At 43.5% G+C, this 18,390-nt stretch overlaps 1 protein-coding gene across 4 annotated transcripts in view; it reads right to left on the bottom strand.

Moving 5' to 3' along the window:
- Positions 1-18,390, bottom strand: part of NEK6 (NIMA related kinase 6) — a 206,017-nt gene that overhangs the window by 87,284 nt on the left and 100,343 nt on the right. For all 4 annotated transcript variants that reach the window (XM_040404903.1, XM_040404905.1, XM_040404902.1 and 1 more), the window contains one exon: positions 16,215-16,331. In XM_040404903.1, the coding sequence (XP_040260837.1) occupies positions 16,215-16,295 (81 nt within the window). In that variant the 5' untranslated portion in view covers positions 16,296-16,331. The remainder of the gene's footprint in view (positions 1-16,214; positions 16,332-18,390) is intronic.

Here is an 18,390-nt window from a genome sequence, read left to right on the forward strand (position 1 = left end):
TTTTTTCTTATTTCTTTGTCCTGCTCACCGAGATGGCCGCACATGCTCAGTTTCATCCTTCAGATGCCTCCTGAGCTGTGATAGGTAGAGCATGGACACGCCCCCTGAGCTGTGATAGGGACCGCTGAGACACGCCCCCTGAGCTGTGATAGGGACCGCTGAGACACGCCCCCTGAGCTGCAGCAGAAAAGACACTCCCCTTGAGCTTGTAGATATCCAGAAAAATTTAAAATAAAAAAAATGGAGACAGCACGTCCAAAAGGTGCAGAAAGTGGAATTTATTCCAGGTACACTCCCCTTGAGCTGTCCGCTTGATATAAATCTAGCAGAGCAATGAATGTGGAGATCGCTGGATCCATGTGAGATGTCATGTACTATATTATGTCCGATTTTAATTTTTTACAATAATCTTGGGATAACCCATTTAAAGAGGTTGTGCAAGAACCCCCTCCACCCCCCCTTGGCCGGACCTGTACAGGAAAGATAACGTACTTGCTTCCTGGGGCTGGCTCCCCACTCCTGATCCTCCTGGCCTGTAATGTTCCACTGGACTCCCTCGCTGTAAACATCCGGTTTGACATCACCGAGGCCAATCACGGGCTGCGCGCCGGTGAATAGCCCCCCTTATGTCATGACAAATGGTCACATGACGCAAGGAGATCTGGTCACCGCCACGGACAGGAATTAGCTGTGGGGGATGTCAAACTGGATTTTTACAGCAATTGAGCCCAGTGGAGAATTACAGGCCGGGAGAAGGAGTGGTGAGATAGCGCCAGGATGCAGCTAAGTAAGGGTACTTTCACACTTGCGGCAGAGGATTCTGGCAGGCAGAACCGGACGCAAACTGATGACATTTGTCAGACAGATCCGGATCCGTATAACAAATGCATTGAAATACCGGATCCGTCTCTCTGGCGTCATCCGGAAAAACAGATCCGGTGTTAATTTTTTTTTGCATTTTTAAAGGTCTGCGCATGCGCAGACCGGAAAGCCGGATCCGTTTTGCCTGAACACTTAATGCCGGATCCGGCACTAATACACTTCAATGTAAATTAATGCCGGATCCGGCATTCGGGCAAGTGATCATTATTTTTGGCCGAAGAAAACTGCAGAATGCTGCGGTATTTTCTCTGTTCAAAAAACGTAAGAGGGACCGAAATGATGCATCCTGAACAGAATGCTCTCCATTCGGAATGCATTAGGGTAAAACTGGTGAGTTTTTTTCTGGTATTGAGCTCCTGTGACGGAACTCAATACCGGAAAACAAAAACGCTAGTGTGAAAGTACCCTGAGCTTCTCTTTGCAGGTCTGGCCAAGTGCACAAACCTTTTAAAGAGGATCTTTCACGTCCTCCAGTAACAGCAGATTCCTCTGCTTTTTATGATTTTTCTAAATCTTTTAGTTTTCAATTGTTGAGATGCACCAAGAATGTGTACTTGGGCGTGTTAGAGCTCTGGTTCACACCCCTCGACAGTTCATGGGCGCCACAGAATATAGGATCCAAAAGTAATAGCATTGATCGCTCTGGAGGAAATCTGCGGAGCAGTGGCTGCCATTGTTCGACAAAAGGTCCTCTTTAAAGCGGTTTTCCAAGGTTCCTATATTGATGGGCCATCAGTGCCCGATCAACGGAGGTCAGACAGTCGCTAAATTCCGCCAGTTGCAACATGGGGGAAAGACGGTAACTTGGGCCTGGTCCAATGCCTGTCATTAGGCAGCAGCGCAGCCGGTGACGTCACTTACCAGCGTCTATATAATTATTTTTACAGTCTACAAGGTTCTTCTTTTCGGAGATCTGTTACTTATCTGATCTCCTCAAAGAAAAAACGCGGAGACGGTCACATCGCTAGAAGGAAAGTACTTTTTCCGAGGTTTTAGTTTGAACAGATCAATAAGACAAGTGTCTGTCAGAAAACTATTTTGTGCTCAGAAACAAAGATGCAACCACAGATCGTGAGGCTTTGCTGTTGAACTGGATGTGGTGAAGTGGTTAACGCTGCACAGCTTGATGCCATTTCTACACCCCGGTGTCTGGTACATTAATGGAAGAGAAGCCCCCGCTGTGCCGTACAGTTCTTGTGACGCGTGATCACTAGGGGGCCGTCTACCATACCTTGTATTTTACCAGAGGGATCTGACACGCAGAAGAAGCAGTGGACTCCTTTATTTTTCAGAGGACAGCTGAAACTAGTGTGGAGAAGCAAAGCGGATAACATGGCAGGTCTTTCTGTCACAGCACTTTAATTTGGATCAGAATGAAACCGATTGTGTAAGTAGAACATTTAGACGTGACAAAGAGGAATGGCGAAGAATTGTTCTTCTGTTCAGGAGGTCTTTAGAGGGTTGTTTAGGATTAGAAAGAAAAGTTAGCTTTTTCCCTTCCTAGAAACCACGTTGTTCATGTCGATGGTCTGACATAGCCCTTCAGCCGCATAAACTGAAAGGAGGTTAAGCTGTAATACGGCACACAACCCATGGACAGCGGTGGCGCTGCTTGACAAAAAAACACTTTCTCTAATCCTGGACATGCCCTGGAAAAAGGCCCCCAAAAAATAAAAACTCAGTCTTGGATAACGCTTCCAGTGTGGTACCTTAATAATAAACCTAGGGCAGGGATCAGCATCCTGCAAGCACGACTCATGTTGTGAAACTACAACTCTCAGCATGCTCTATAGAAATTCCAAAAATAGACGAACAAGTGTGCATGCTGGGAGTTGCATTTTCATAGCAGCTGAAGTGCCAGAGGTCGCTAACCCCTAGCCTAGGGAGTCTCCACAGGGGAGCAATCCTATTTTTGTTGTATTCACACTATAGTCTAATCTTGATTTATAAGGGCCCTTTTGCATTGGCCAAGGATCAGGGCAATTATTGGGAACGATAACTGGCCTGTGTAAGGGTGCCGCTGGTCACCCAACAAATGAGTAAAACACTCTGTAGTCAGGTGATTGCATCTTTTATGTGATTGACGGAAGCACATCCCCCTGAGTAAACAGGGATGAGCTGCCTACAAACAATGGAACTTATGGGGACATGCAAGTGTAATGACAATCAATTTTCCCCATACAGAGGGGATGTTTGGTGCATGTAACAAGTGGATGATTATCAGGTATGGACGCTACTGGATTCATAAGGCCGAGACAATCTTGCAGCGTAGAGGATCTGCTTCTGCTACTGGAGATGCAGCTGCTCATGCGCTGCTACCCAGAAGTGTAGTGGTGCACATGCAAAAAAACTAAACTAAAACAACCAACACATTAAACTTAAATCATATGATCATAAAGTATGAGATATGGACTGGACTTATGTCTTTTTTTCTACCGTATTAACTATGTAACTAAAGCATTGGTTCAGTTGGAATATGCAGTTCAGTTTATGCACCCGTCCATAAAAAGGAGGCTCTGCAGCTGGAGAGGAGAGCGACTAAACTCATAAGGGGCATGGAGGGTCTTAGTTATGAAAAAAGATTAAAAGAATTAAAAGAATTAAACTTATTTTGTCTTGAGAAGAAACGTCTAAGGGGAGACATGATTAACCTATACAAATATACACTGCACAAAAAAATAAAAGGAACACTTAAACAACACAATGTAACTCCAAGTCAATCACACTTCTGTGAAATCAAACTGTCCACTTAGGAAGCAACACTGAATGACAATCAATTTCACATGCTGTGGTGCAAATGGGATAGACAACAGGTGGAAATTATAGGCAATTAGCAAGACACCCCCAATAAAGGAGTAGTTCTGCAGGTGGTAACCACAGACCACTTCTCAGTTCCTATGCTTCCTGGCTGATGTTTTGGTCACTTTTGAATGCTGGCGGTGCTTTCACTCTAGTGGTAGCATGAGACGGAGTCTACAACCCACACAAGTGGCTCAGGTAGTGCAGCTTATCCAGGATGGCACATCAATGCGAGCTGTGGCAAGAAGGTTTGCTGTGTCTGTCAGCGTAGTGTCCAGAGCATGGAGGCGCTACCAGGAGACAGGCCAGTACATCAGGAGACGTGGAGGAGGCCATAGGAGGGCAACAACCCAGCAGCAGGACCGCTACCTCTGCCTTTGTGCAAGGAGGAACAGGAGGAGCACTGCCAGAGCCCTGCAAAATGACCTCCAGCTGGCCACAAATGTGCATGTGTCTGCTCAAACGGTCAGAAACAGACTCCATGAGGGTGATATGAGGGCCCGACGTCCACAGGTGGGGGTTGTGCTTACAGCCCAACACCGTGCAGGACGTTTGGCAAATTCGCCACTGGCGCCCTGTGCTCTTCACAGATGAAAGCAGGTTCACACTGAGCACATGTGACAGACGTGACAGAGTCTGGAGACGCCATGGAGAACGTTCTGCTGCCTGCAACATCCTCCAGCATGACCGTTTTGGCATTGGGTCAGTAATGGTGTGGGGTAGCATTTCTTTGGAGGGCCACACAGCCCTCCATGTGCTCGCCAGAGGTAGCCTGACTGCTATTAGGTACAGAGATGAGATCCTCAGACCCCTTGTGAGACCATATGCTGGTGCGGTTGGCCCTGGGTTCCTCCTAATGCAAGACAATGCTAGACCTCATGTGGCTGGAGTGTGTCAGCAGTTCCTGCAAGATGAAGGCATTGATGCTATGGACTGGTCCGCCCGTTCCCCAGACCTGAATCCAATTGAGCACATCTGGGACATCATGTCTCGCTCTATCCACCAACATCACGTTGCACCACAGACTGTCCAGGAGTTGGCAGATGCTTTAGTCCAGGTCTCCCTCAGGAGACAGTCTGCCACCTCATCAGGAGCATGCACAGGCGTTGTAGGGAGGTCATACAGGCACGTGGAGGTCATACAGGCACGTGGAGGCCACACACACTACTGAGCCTCATTTTTACTTGTTTTAAGGACATTACATCAAAGTTGGATCAGCCTGTAGTGTGTTTTTCCACTTTCATTTTGAGTGCGACTCCGAATCCAGTCCTCCATGGGTTGAAAAATTTGATTTCCATTTTTAAATTTTTGTGTGATTTTGTTGTCAGCACAACTATGTAAAGAACAAAGTATTTCAGAAGAATATTTAATTAACTCAGATCTAGGATGTGTTATTTTTGTGTTCCCTTTATTTTTTTGAGCAGTGTATAAATGTGCCATACAAAAAATAGGGTGAAAAACTGTTCCATGTAAAATCCCCTCAGAAGACAAGGGGCACTGCCTCCGACTGGAGAAGAAAAAGTTCAGTCTCCGGAAGTGTCAAAGCTTCTTTACTGTAAGAACTGTGAATTTGTGGAATAGATTCCTCAGGACGTGGTCACAGCAGGAACAGTGGACAGTTTTAAAAAAGGGTTTAGATGAATTCTTAAAAGTAACCAACATTAATGCTTATGAAAATGTGTAGAAATCAGTTTCATTTCCTTGGTTGAACTTGATGGACTTATATATTTTTTTCAACCGTATTTACTATGTAATTAACTATGTAACTATATAATGGACTCCAAGAAGACGCGCTTTAAATATTCGTTACATATTTATCTGGTCAATGTTGGGAAAGCTTAGAGTAGAAATAGCTGAATAGTACTCCTATATTCATACTCTATGTGTAATAATTGGAATGATACAAACCGCTGATTACATTAGAGAGCCGGCTGACCCGAGGACGGGCTGCTCGGTGCAGTTATCCTCGCTATGCTGGGCTTGATGCCTGGTGATGACTGGACACCTCGGCTGATATGCTTTGGCATGCTCCAAGAGTACAGCTGCACATTTACATATGCAATGACCTAGATTAGCATTCCCTATCACAACCCATCAGACCTAATTAAAGTAATGGAGCTTTCATACAGCCTTAAGTGGGAAAGGGGACGGGGAGCCATAGACAGGGCCCATGCACGCTCGTGGCTTGTCAGGCTATAACAAGCATCCTTCTACTTGATTAAAACAATATATTCTGCGCGTATAATTTCCCTTCCCCCAACAGAAGAACCTAAACAGCAGAAAAATACAGACAAATGTTCCTGGAAGACGTAAAAACAAGGGCAATGTGACAAAGTCTGACACTGTAGGTGGAAAAATATGGGAAAAAACCTTCTAAAACTCATCAGATCCACTATCAACATAACCGATATATTGATGGACTTCTCATATAAAATATGTATGGATGAGGCCAGGTCTACAAGAAACAATAAGGCTGTGTACACACACTGCTGATCATATTCCACCACACAGCCACAGAGATGCATTAATTTTTTAGTTTTTTGTTTGCAGGCAAAGTTCCACAATTGATTAAAACTAGTAAAATCAGCAAAATCTCTCTGCACCAATCACTGATAAACCAGGCAGATCAGCTCAGTGTACCGATATCTTTCACTTAGTGTAATCTGTTGCTTCATAATGGAGAAAAAGTAGTTTCAATCCATATGTGAATGAGAAGTTAAGTGCACTGAGGGCGGGCCCGAGCCACTCTGTGCACCCTTGTACCTCTTGCTTCCTGTGTCAGTCTCTTCCTCCCTTTCTTGATTTACAGGCAAGATGGCTATGCCTGGCCCAGTCAATCAAGGAGGGGAAGGGGCTGGAGGAGGAAGCAGGAGGAGCAAGGGTGCACAGTGGCAGTGACTTGGGCCCGCCCTCAGTGCACTTAATTGCACATTTTCATATGGATTAAAATTTAAAATAAATCCAGAATAAAGCAATGGATCGCTGAGTGAAAGATATCATTACATTCCTGTGCTAGCTCTAGAAAACATTGTGGGTTATTTACTAAGACCGCTATGCCAGAAAGTGGTGTAAAATAAGTCACACAGTCCCCCTTTTGAGAATTTTTTATCCCCTGTGTGCCTAAATTTAAGACCACCCAGAATTTCTATGCCTCCTGGCGTGGTGTGGGCAGGGCCATCAGCCCTGGCACATTCACTATTATTTTCCCCAGTTTCCTGGGGCTGGAGTGGATTTCAATCTAGGTGTATGAACTGGCAGAGGGTGCACCTAATTCATCATAAATTAAGAGCTTCTGGTGCAGGCGATATCAAAGACCGGCATAAAACACCAGTCTTTCATAAATGACAGGAGGGGGCTCATTTAACTCTATGGACGTTGTCTAGGCATGCTCCTGTGTAGAGGTCAGGAGGGAGCAGCTGAGGTATCACCTATTGTGAATGGTGGATCCTGTGCTATCTGTATAAAAGTGATACCTGTCATTCAATCCTGCCTGTAAAGATAGGGAATGTTTTGCAATAAACATTATTTAGTGAATTTTTACATTTCTATTTCTCTGAAGTTGCCCCTTAGCAGTTCTCTTTAAAAGAGCGTTCCTAACTAAAGTCCATTCTTTCCTCACTGCCCCCTCCTATATACAGGTGAAACTCGAAAAATTTGTATATTGTGCAAAAGTTCATTTATTTCAGTAATGCAACTTAAAAGGTGAAACTAGCGTATGAGATAGACTCATTACATGCAAAGCGAGATATTTCAAGCCTTTATTTGGTATAATTTGGATGATTATGGCTTACAGCTTATGAGACCCCAAAGTTACAATCTCAGGTCCCCTTTGCTCAGGGGGTATGGATTAATTAGCTGACTAGAGTGTGACACTTTGAGCCTAGAATATTGAACCTTTTCACAAAACTCTAATTTTAAGCTGCATTACTGAAATAAATGGACTTTTGCACGATATTCTAATTTTTCGAGTTTCACCTGTAGGCTTAAAAAACTGAGTATGGGGCACATTTATTAAGACAGGCATTTTAGACGGCGGTTTTAATAAAGCCCCATAGCTGGCGGAGCATCCGCCGAAGTTATGAAGAGGCGCCGGCCTCTCCATAACTTTGGTGCATCCAGCGCCAGTTCTAAATGTAAGAGCCCTACGAGCTGTCTTACATTTAGACCATTCTACACCTAAAACAGGCACAGAATGCCGATTGATTGAGACAGGCCTGCCATCCCCTTCGGGAAAAGTCGCAGATAGCGTTGCAACTAACCATTGCGGCGCCATCTGCATTAGATTAATAAATGACCCCCTATATACATATATCCGTTTTTTAGGTATATATATATATATATATATATATATATATATATATATATATATATATATATATAAAAACAAAAAACAGGAGGCAGAACCGATGTACTATGAAACAACCGGGTGCACACTCTAAGGGCTAAAGCTTACCCAATAGTCACATGTAGAAAAGAGAGCAGCACTCCAGTGTAGGATAAAACAAAATCCAAAAGATTTATTCACCCATAACGTCGCAACGTTTCGGCTCTACAATTGAGCCTTTCTCAAGCCTCAGGGCTTGAGAAAGGCTCAATTGTAGAGTCGAAACGTTGCCACATTATGCGTGAATAAATCTTTTGGATTTTGTTTTATCCTACACAGGAGTGCTGCTCTCTTTTCTACATATGTATATATATATATATATATATATATATATATATATACAGGGAGTGCAGAATTATTAGGCAAGTTGTATTTTTGAGGATTAATTTTATTATTGAACAACAACCATGTTCTCAATGAACCCAAAAAACTCATTAATATCAAAGCTGAATATTTTTGAAAGTAGTTTTTAGTTTGTTTTTAGTTTTAGCTATTTTAGGGGGATATCTGTGTGTGCAGGTGACTATTACTGTGCATAATTATTAGGCAACTTAACAAAAAACAAATATATACCCATTTCAATTATTTATTTTTACCAGTGAAACCAATATAACATCTCAACATTCACAAATATACATTTCTGACATTCAAAAACAAAACAAAAACAAATCAGTGACCAATATAGCCACCTTTCTTTGCAAGGACACTCAAAAGCCTGCCATCCATGGATTCTGTCAGTGTTTTGATCTGTTCACCATCAACATTGCGTGCAGCAGCAACCACAGCCTCCCAGACACTGTTCAGAGAGGTGTACTGTTTTCCCTCCTTGTAAATCTCACATTTGATGATGGACCACAGGTTCTCAATGGGGTTCAGATCAGGTGAACAAGGAGGCCATGTCATTAGATTTTCTTCTTTTATACCCTTTCTTGCCAGCCACGCTGTGGAGTACTTGGACGCGTGTGATGGAGCATTGTCCTGCATGAAAATCATGTTTTTCTTGAAGGATGCAGACTTCTTCCTGTACCACTGCTTGAAGAAGGTGTCTTCCAGAAACTGGCAGTAGGACTGGGAGTTAAGCTTGACTCCATCCTCAACCCGAAAAGGCCCCACAAGCTCATCTTTGATGATACCAGCCCAAACCAGTACTCCACCTCCACCTTGCTGGCGTCTGAGTCGGACTGGAGCTCTCTGCCCTTTACCAATCCAGCCACGGGCCCATCCATCTGGCCCATCAAGACTCACTCTCATTTCATCAGTCCATAAAACCTTAGAAAAATCAGTCTTGAGATATTTCTTGGCCCAGTCTTGACGTTTCAGCTTGTGTGTCTTGTTCAGTGGTGGTCGTCTTTCAGCCTTTCTTACCTTGGCCATGTCTCGGAGTATTGCACACCTTGTGCTTTTGGGCACTCCAGTGATGTTGCAGCTCTGAAATATGGCCAAACTGGTGGCAAGTGGCATCTTGGCAGCTGCACGCTTGACTTTTCTCAGTTCATGGGCAGTTATTTTGCGCCTTGGTTTTTCCACACGCTTCTTGCGACCCTGTTGACTATTTTGAATGAAACGCTTGATTGTTCGATGATCACGCTTCAGAAGCTTTGCAATTTTAAGAGTGCTGCATCCCTCTGCAAGATATCTCACTATTTTTGACTTTTCTGAGCCTGTCAAGTCCTTCTTTTGACCCATTTTGCCAAAGGAAAGGAAGTTGCCTAATAATTATGCACACCTAATATAGGGTGTTGATGTCATTAGACCACACCCCTTCTCATTACAGAGATGCACATCACCGAATATGCTTAATTGGTAGTAGGCTTTCGAGCCTATACAGCTTGGAGTAAGACAACATGCATAAAGAGGATGATGTGGTCAAAATACTCATTTGCCTAATAATTCTGCACGCAGTAGTTATATATATATATATATATAAAGCGGAGTGTATGTACAGTATGTGTGTGTGTCTGTACGCTAAAGAAATCCGCACCGTTGCATTTACAATGACGAAATTTGGCACACAGGTACATCAGGTGTCCGGGAATGTTTTAGACCGGGTCTCAGCTCTCTAGCACATACCCTTCCTGAGATATTCCCCAAAAATGCATTAGCCAATAGAAGCCTGGTCACATGACCCTTATCAGCCACATACACACAGTTTTAACCCAGGTTTCCATAACAACCGAGCCATTTTTCTTCACTGCTGTAGGTCAGTTTTAAAGGGGCACAGCACAGTGGATGACACTGTTAAGGAAGCGGAGTGCTGTGGAGGTCACAGTTCAGGGGCAGGTAGGGTGGCCAGTCAGGCCACCCTCAAAAGATGGACTTAAAAACCCCGCCCCAGGTCATACTAAGCCACGCCCTTGACTCAGACCACGCCCCTCCCACTCCGCAGCCGACGGGGATTGAAAAAAATTAAGATATAAATCAACTTCTGTCAGCTGCAGGAGTGGGAGGGAGGGTGACTTTCTCCCTGCAGCTCACGTTGAGAGTGAGCTGTTAAAAAGGACATCCCTGTGTCCGTCCAGGCCCTGCGCCAGACGGAGGATAAGGAATCTGAAAGCTAAACTGTCCGGCCTAAACCCGGACCTCTGGCCACCCTAGGGGCAAGCTGCTGCGAAGGTCACAGTTAAGGGGACGGTCCGCTAAGGAGGTCAGTGTTAAGGGGCAGATTGCTGTAGAGGCCACTGTTAAGGGGGTGGGGTGATGTGGAAATCACTGTTAAGGAGACGGGGTACTGAGGAGGTCACTAATAAAGGGGCGGCAGCTGTGGAGGTCACTGTGGACGTTACTGTTAAGAGGGCAGGCCGCTGTGGAGGTCACTGTTAAGGGACGAGGGAACTGTGGAGGCTAATATTAAAGGGGCAGCAGGGTACTGTGAGGTCACTGTTAAGGCAGCATGGTACTGTGAAGTCACTGTTAAGGGAGCGAGGTACTGTGGCAGTCACTCTTAAAGGGGCAGTCGCTGTGGAGGTCTCTGTTAAGGGGGCCGGGAATGGTGTAGGGCACTAGAATGTTCAATACTGATTAGATACTCATGTAGAAAATTCCTGCTATATATCAAAGGAGTCACAGAAAGCTAGGAATTAAAACGTAACTTTTAATCACCACATTAATAGTAAATCACTTCATATACCTCTAATGTGTAACAAACATTAATCATGATGGACCAAAAGAACACAGACATATATAAATGTATACAGAGGGGAGGGCGGGTAATGTGTGCTAGGGGGAAAACAAATCCCTAATATGTCCCTAACTAATGCCTCAACCCACAGGAACACCCCGATGGTGGGTGGCCTGTGGTCCCGTGCCTGCCCTATCTCACCCTCGCAATATTCCCGACGCTTTTCCCCAGTAACTGGTTCATCGGGGGGAAAAATGGGGCAAAAAGTTAAAAGTACGAAACAAATTGGTCTAGAAAAAACTACACAGTATCAAACGGATAATCAAACCATAAAAAGCTAACGATACAAGTTAAATCTAGTTATTAATACATTAAATATCTGAAGCATCTATTTGCACACATCAATCAATACACGTGATCAGGCCTAAAACTCGAAAGAAACTTTGATTGTAACAATTCCTAATCTGATAGAAAGTAGTGTAATAACCCAGCAGACCGTGTCGATGTTAATCCATAGGCAGTTAATACACATCCGTGAGACAATCAATTGATAGTTTCAGACATCAATACTCAAAACTATACACATAAAATTGATAGCTGGCCCAAGACATATAGAGAAACCCTCAGGTATAGATGTATACAATGCCAGATTACCTGAGGTATGGTCAAGAAAGCCTCAATCAATTAAGCCCGGTACATAATTAAGCTGGGTACATATATTTGATTCATGGCTCAGGACAAATAAAGAGATGTAGCCTGAGAGCCCGGTATATATCTCAGCTCAATACATATATATAGATGAAGCCGGTACACATCTAAGCTCGGTACATGTATTCGATTGCTGGCCATAAGTATATGAAGTATCCCTACAGTGCTCAACAACATTGCCGAGGGTCTAGCTAAGAGGCCGCAATATGTAAAGTCCGATCCAAGAAAACGTGTACAGTGGATGTTCAGTTGCCATGGCGATAGCGACGTGGTCCACCTCGATATGGATGTCCAACACCATATCGGGTCGCACCTCCGCTTTATAGTGCAAGGGGTTGTGGAACATCCAAGGAATGGAGCGTATGCCAGATACACGTGCAGCTCCAATCCCGGACATCCGGTCGGTGGAATGCGCTCCAGTAAGTCACGCTCAAAACAATGGAACGCAACATGCAGGATAATAGGCGTGACATCGAGAGAGATGCAGTAGTGATGAAACGCTAATGTGCCCAATGCAATATTTTGTGGAGGGTGCCCAGTCCCTTGCACAGCACTGGCATTACCTTGACCAAATCATTAAAATGACACATTGATAGTGGGAATCCTTAAACCAGAGATTCAAATACATATGATGATAAGAGTGTATATATCAGGCCTCTCGAAGTGTATAACAACCAGAAAAATAATCGACACATATGAAGTGGATGTTACAGATATAAGGAAAACCCAATATTGCTAATGGTTACCAAAATATTATTATTTCAACAGGATAATACTTAATGACTCTTCGAGCGCCGATATAAATGACCTGGACTGGTGGGAGGATACCAGTGTTTTTCCGGACAGTCCAGTATGGTGGACAGAGAAGATAGGGTTTTGGACGCGATTTATTGATGACATTTTCCTGATATGGAAATTGAATACATGTACCGAGCTTAGATGTGTACCGGGCTTCATCTATATATATGTATTGAGCTGAGATATATACCGGGCTCTCAGGCAACATCTCTATTTGTCCTGAGCCATGAATCCAATATATGTACCCAGCTTAATTATGTACCGGGCTTAATTGATTGAGGCTGTCTTGACCATACCTCTGGTAATCTGGCATTGTATACATCTATACCTGAGGGTTTCTCTATTTGATTTGGGCCAGCTATCAATTTTATGTGTATAGTTTTGAGTATTGATGTCTGAAACTATCAATAGATTGTCTCATGGATGCCTATGGATTAACATCGACACGGTCTGCTGGGTTATTACACAATTTTCAGATTAGGAATTGTTACAATCAAAGTTTCTTGAGTTTTAGGCCTGATCACGTGTTTTGATTGATGTGTGCAAATAGATGCTTCGGATATTTAATGTTTTAACAACCAGATTTAACGTGTATCGTTAGCTTTTTATGGTTTGATTATCCGTTTGTTACCGTGTACCGTATTTTTCGCCGTATAAGACGCACTTTTTTCCACCCAAAAGTGGGGGGGAAATAGCAGTGCGTCTTATACGGCAAATGCTGCTGATTTTGCCGAGTTTTAAATGATACACCCGCTGCGATGCCGTGCGGCGGGTGTATCAGCTGTGAGGGAGGCGGGACTGGGGGCTGGCATCTGCTTTTATAATGACAGCGGGGCCCGTGCAGTGACTGTATTCTACTACACGGGCCCCGCTCACTGTATATTATTGTATCTCTAATAGTAAATTGTTATGCATATAATCGCATAATGAGCGCTGTGTATTACTTACAACTACAGTACAAGCGCTCGCCGCTCGGTAGGTAGCAGAGAGGAGGGAGGAGGCAGGCTGGGAGGACGGGCGCTGGCAGTGTGAGTCATACGTCACGCGCCTGCGCCGCCTACTTTATGAATGAAGCAGGCGCGTGACGTATGACTCACACTGCCAGCGCCCGTCCTCCCGGCCTGCCTCCTCCCTCCTCTCTGCTACCTACCGAGCGGCGAGCGCTTGTACTGTAGTTGTAAGTAATACACAGCGCTCATTATGCGATTATATGCATAACAATTTACTATTAGAGATACAATAATATACAGTGAGCGGGGCCCGTGTAGTAGAATACAGTCACTGCACGGGCCCCGCTGTCATTATAAAAGCAGATGCCAGCCCCCAGCCCGTGTATTGAGGGTCATTCACTACAGGGACACTTATGGAGGGGATCTGTGGATGACACATAGCATAAGATGCTATATATGTGTCCCCCACAGATCCCCCATAAGTGTCCCCCACAGATCCCCCATAAGTGTCCCCCACAGATCCCCCATAAGTGTCCCCCACAGATCCCCCATAAGTGTCCCCCACAGATCCCCCATAAGTGTCCCCCACAGATCCCCCATAAGTGTCCCCCACAGATCCCCCATAAGTGTCCCCCACAGATCCCCCATAACTGTCACACACAGATCCCCCATAAGTGTCACCCACAGATCCCCCATAACAGTGCCATCCACAGACCACAATTAGTTCAAAACCCACCAAAAGCACACCTTTTGGTTCAAAATATTTTTTTTCTTATTTTCCTCCTCAAAAACCTAGGTGCGTCTTATGTGCCGGTGCGTCTTATAGGGCGAAAAATACGGTAGTTTTTTCTGGACCAATTTGTTTAGTACTTTTCACTTTTTGCCCCATTTTTTCCCCTGATGAACCAGTTACTGGGGAAACGCGTTGGAAATATTTAGGGCATTGAGAGGGTGAGATAGGGCAGGCACGGGACCACGGGCCACCCACCATCAGGGTGTTCCTGTGGGTTGAGGCATTAGTTAGGGACATATTAGGGATTTGTTTTCCCCCTAGCGCACATTACCCACCCTCCCCTCTGCATACATTTATATAGGTCTGTGTTCTTTTGGTCCATCATGATCAATGTTTGTTACACATTAGAGGTATATGAAGTGATTTACTATTAATGTAATATATATATATAGGCTTAAGAAAGGCTTCATGTTGGAGCCGAAACGTCGCGTCACCACTGGGTGAATAAACAGTTTTCTTTTTTCACTATACCGGAGTGCTGCTCTATTTTTTTTTTTTTTTATTATCCTGGGACGCTTTTCCTATTGGAGCTTGCACCCAATCTTCAAATCTAAAGGTTGGTGCTGCCATTCATTGCATTATATATATATTATAAAAACAGAAAGAAAAGAAGCAGCACACAAAAAACAAACGGGTGCAAAAATTTCCTCCTGAGAGACCTGCGACCAAGATCCCAAGTATGGATAGTGAAGCAAAGAAGGCAGCACTCCAGATAATGATGAAAAAGTGGACAGTTTATTCACTCATCAGCAACGTTTCAGCTCTCTTTATGGAGCCTTTTTCCAGCTGAGTAAGATGTACAAAATTACATACCGTATGTATGTATGTATGTATATATATATATATATATATATATATATATATATATATATATATATATAGTGCAAGTAATTACCAAGTACAAATTGATACATCATATAATAAAGTGCAAATGCATACATATTACAGTCATATTACAAATATAATCAGTGTATCATCATGATTCAGTGTAGCAGCAATACAGACATAATCATAAAAATTCATAATGTGGTGAATGTGATATAGAATCACCAAAATATCATAATTACCAATCAAATGTGAAAGTGAACAAGAGTGTTGAACATAATATAATAATCAAAAAAGATTAAAAAACCTTTGAATGAATCACTTTCGGCTGACCAGGCATGGTAGGAACTGTTGGCGTCCGGAAAAGAAAACGGCGCATGCGCCGCTTCAACCGCTATCGCCATAGTCAGCTCCATGCTGCTGTGTGCACAAAGCACAGGGCAGAAGGGACAGTGTGAGGTCCTAATTACCCTGATAGAGATCTATCAGGGTGAATAGGACAAGGGTTCTAGTCCCTAAGGGGGCTAAAAGTTAGTAAAAAAAAAAAAAAGGAGGAAAAAAAAATATATTAAGTATAAATGAAAGAAAGATTTAAAAAAATAAAAAATACACGCTAACAATAAACATATTAATTTTCAGCAGATGTGTAGGAATTTTTTATAAAAAATTAAAATTACCAAAATATCGGTATAAATTATGGGCTATCGGCATCGGTCCTAAAAAATCTATATCGGTCGATCCCTAATATATACACACACACACATTATATAAAAAAAATTTTTAAAAAAATCACTAAACTATATTACAAAAACTAAATAAAATATATTACAAAAACAACTCCTTTCACTGTCCCTACACATTAGAAAAAAAATAAATTCATGCCAGTTACACTTTAAATCATAACCCACTTTCTGATGTGCACCTTCCCTTTAAAGACACCAAAGTGATTGAACTTACTTGGCCATCGTGCTGATAGTCTTGTCCTTGGACTTTGCAGAGGGGACTGTTCTGATCTTCTAGGCAGTGATTTCCGTCCATGGCCACATTCCAGTTCACACATGCAGTTTGATGTGACTGCAAGACAAGACGAAACAGAGCCTTAGCTTTCGGAAACCTTGCTGTATAATTTGTGTGAAGTACATCTGAATGCCAAAAGTATCCTACAAGTCTATGTAAATTCCTAGCAGATTTGGCTCTGCCGTAGCCGTCATGCCGCAGGTTTCTGTACTGTTTAGGTAGTATCACCCAGCATTACAGGTACAGTACTTTGTGAAACTGGTTTCTCAACATTCTCATGTATTGCCTCAATGAGGAGATCCTAAAGGGTTTTCCCAGTGTAATCACAGACTGAAGTCTACCTAGTATCAGGATCATCACAAAGACGTCACTGAAGAGAAAAACATCCTTCTACAAGAACAATATATGTTCAATACAAATTTCCAACTGGCCAAAACTGAATAAATAGTTGCCTGCTACTTCAGAAGGGTGATGACTGGGTGCCATATTGCTGGGAACAACGCCAATTACCTGTGAGTTAGGGTCCATTCACACATCCGTGTGTGTTTTGCGGATCCACAAAACACGGACACCGGCAATGTGCGTTCTGCATTTTGAGGACCGCACATCGCCGGCACTATAATAGAATATTCCTAATCTTGTCCGCAATTGCTGACAAGAATAGGACATGTTCTATTTTTTTTTTTTTCGGGAATGGAAATGCAGACCCGGAAGTGCGGGTCCGCATTTCCGGATCCGGGCAGCACATCGTGCGGCCTCATAGAAATGAAGGGGGTCCGCAATTCCGTTTCGCAAAATGCAGAACAGAATTGCAGACGTGTGAATGGACCCCAATTCTGACAGCAATTGCTGAATTACCCTGCAGCGCCACCACAGGGGAAGTTTTGTATTACACAGCTCCTAATGAAATCCATAAATTATCTCTGTAAGGCTTCATACACACAACCATATCAGTTATGCGGTCTATGAATCGCGGATCTGCAAAATATGGATGCATTCCGTGTGCATCTCCATTTTATCTGCAGACCCACTGACTTCAATGGATACGTGGTCCGCATTTTGTGGACGTATTCTATCTGTTTGCGGAATGGACATGAGGACACGGAAGCACTCGGAGCATCTGTGGACTTTCTGAATCCGTATGTCCTATACGTGGCTGGATTACTGACCCATTGAAGTCAATGGGTTCGCAACAAATGCAGATGCAACACAGATGGGAGCACAAAGGACAAATCCAGGGGGAATGTGTGTCTACTGAGGAGGCCCGCATGCATAAGGCTATGGGTCTAAAGAGAAAACCAGAAGCCTAGAAGACCAACATCTGCATAATTTTACCAAGCTGCATTGTACCTAAGCCCTTAAAGGGGTTGTCCCACGAAAAATATTCTACAGTTCTCAAACCAGCTCCTGGATCTAAATACTTCTGTAACTGCAGGTTATTACGATAAACATTTTGTATAGCCGCTGAGTTATTCAATAAAATGTATCTGTATAGCAGCGCCACCTGCTGTTTGTTATTTTTCAAATTTTTCTGTCCTGCTCACAGAGATAGACGCACCTGCACTGTTCCATCCTTCAACTGCCACCATCTGCGGCAGAAAGGACACACCCCTGTGAAAGTGCATGCCCCCTAAGCTGCCAGCTTGACATAAGTTAAAAATAGATTGACATTTGTTAAAAATGTCATGTGCCATACGATGTCTGATTTTCATTTTTTACATCATAGGATAACCCCTTTTATGGATCTATACTTCTTACATGACTAAGTCACCTTTCTCTCCGATATATCTAGCCCCGGCCCCCACATATTGAACACTCTCCGTCATGTCTGGCTAAGCAAAGCATGCATAAGTAGTGAATAGGGAGAGGGGAGGAACCAGCTGCCAGGCAGTCGGGAGTCCCCCTTACACATTAGAGGGTGGGCCATTAGGAGGTAGAAAAAGCAAAGATATAAATGTATAGATTACAGGTTTTACTGAATCTTTTCCCACAAAACTATACATCACTCTGCTCAGCTCCTCCTCCCACAAAACTATACATCACTCTGCTCAGCTCCTCCTGCTCTATGGTACGGTGTTTTGTGGTGCTAGGTCCTCTCTCAGTGAGGGCAGCACAG

The sequence above is a fragment of the Bufo bufo genome, chromosome 8 (genome assembly GCF_905171765.1).
Source record: "Bufo bufo chromosome 8, aBufBuf1.1, whole genome shotgun sequence".
Taxonomy (NCBI): Eukaryota; Metazoa; Chordata; class Amphibia; order Anura; family Bufonidae; genus Bufo; species Bufo bufo.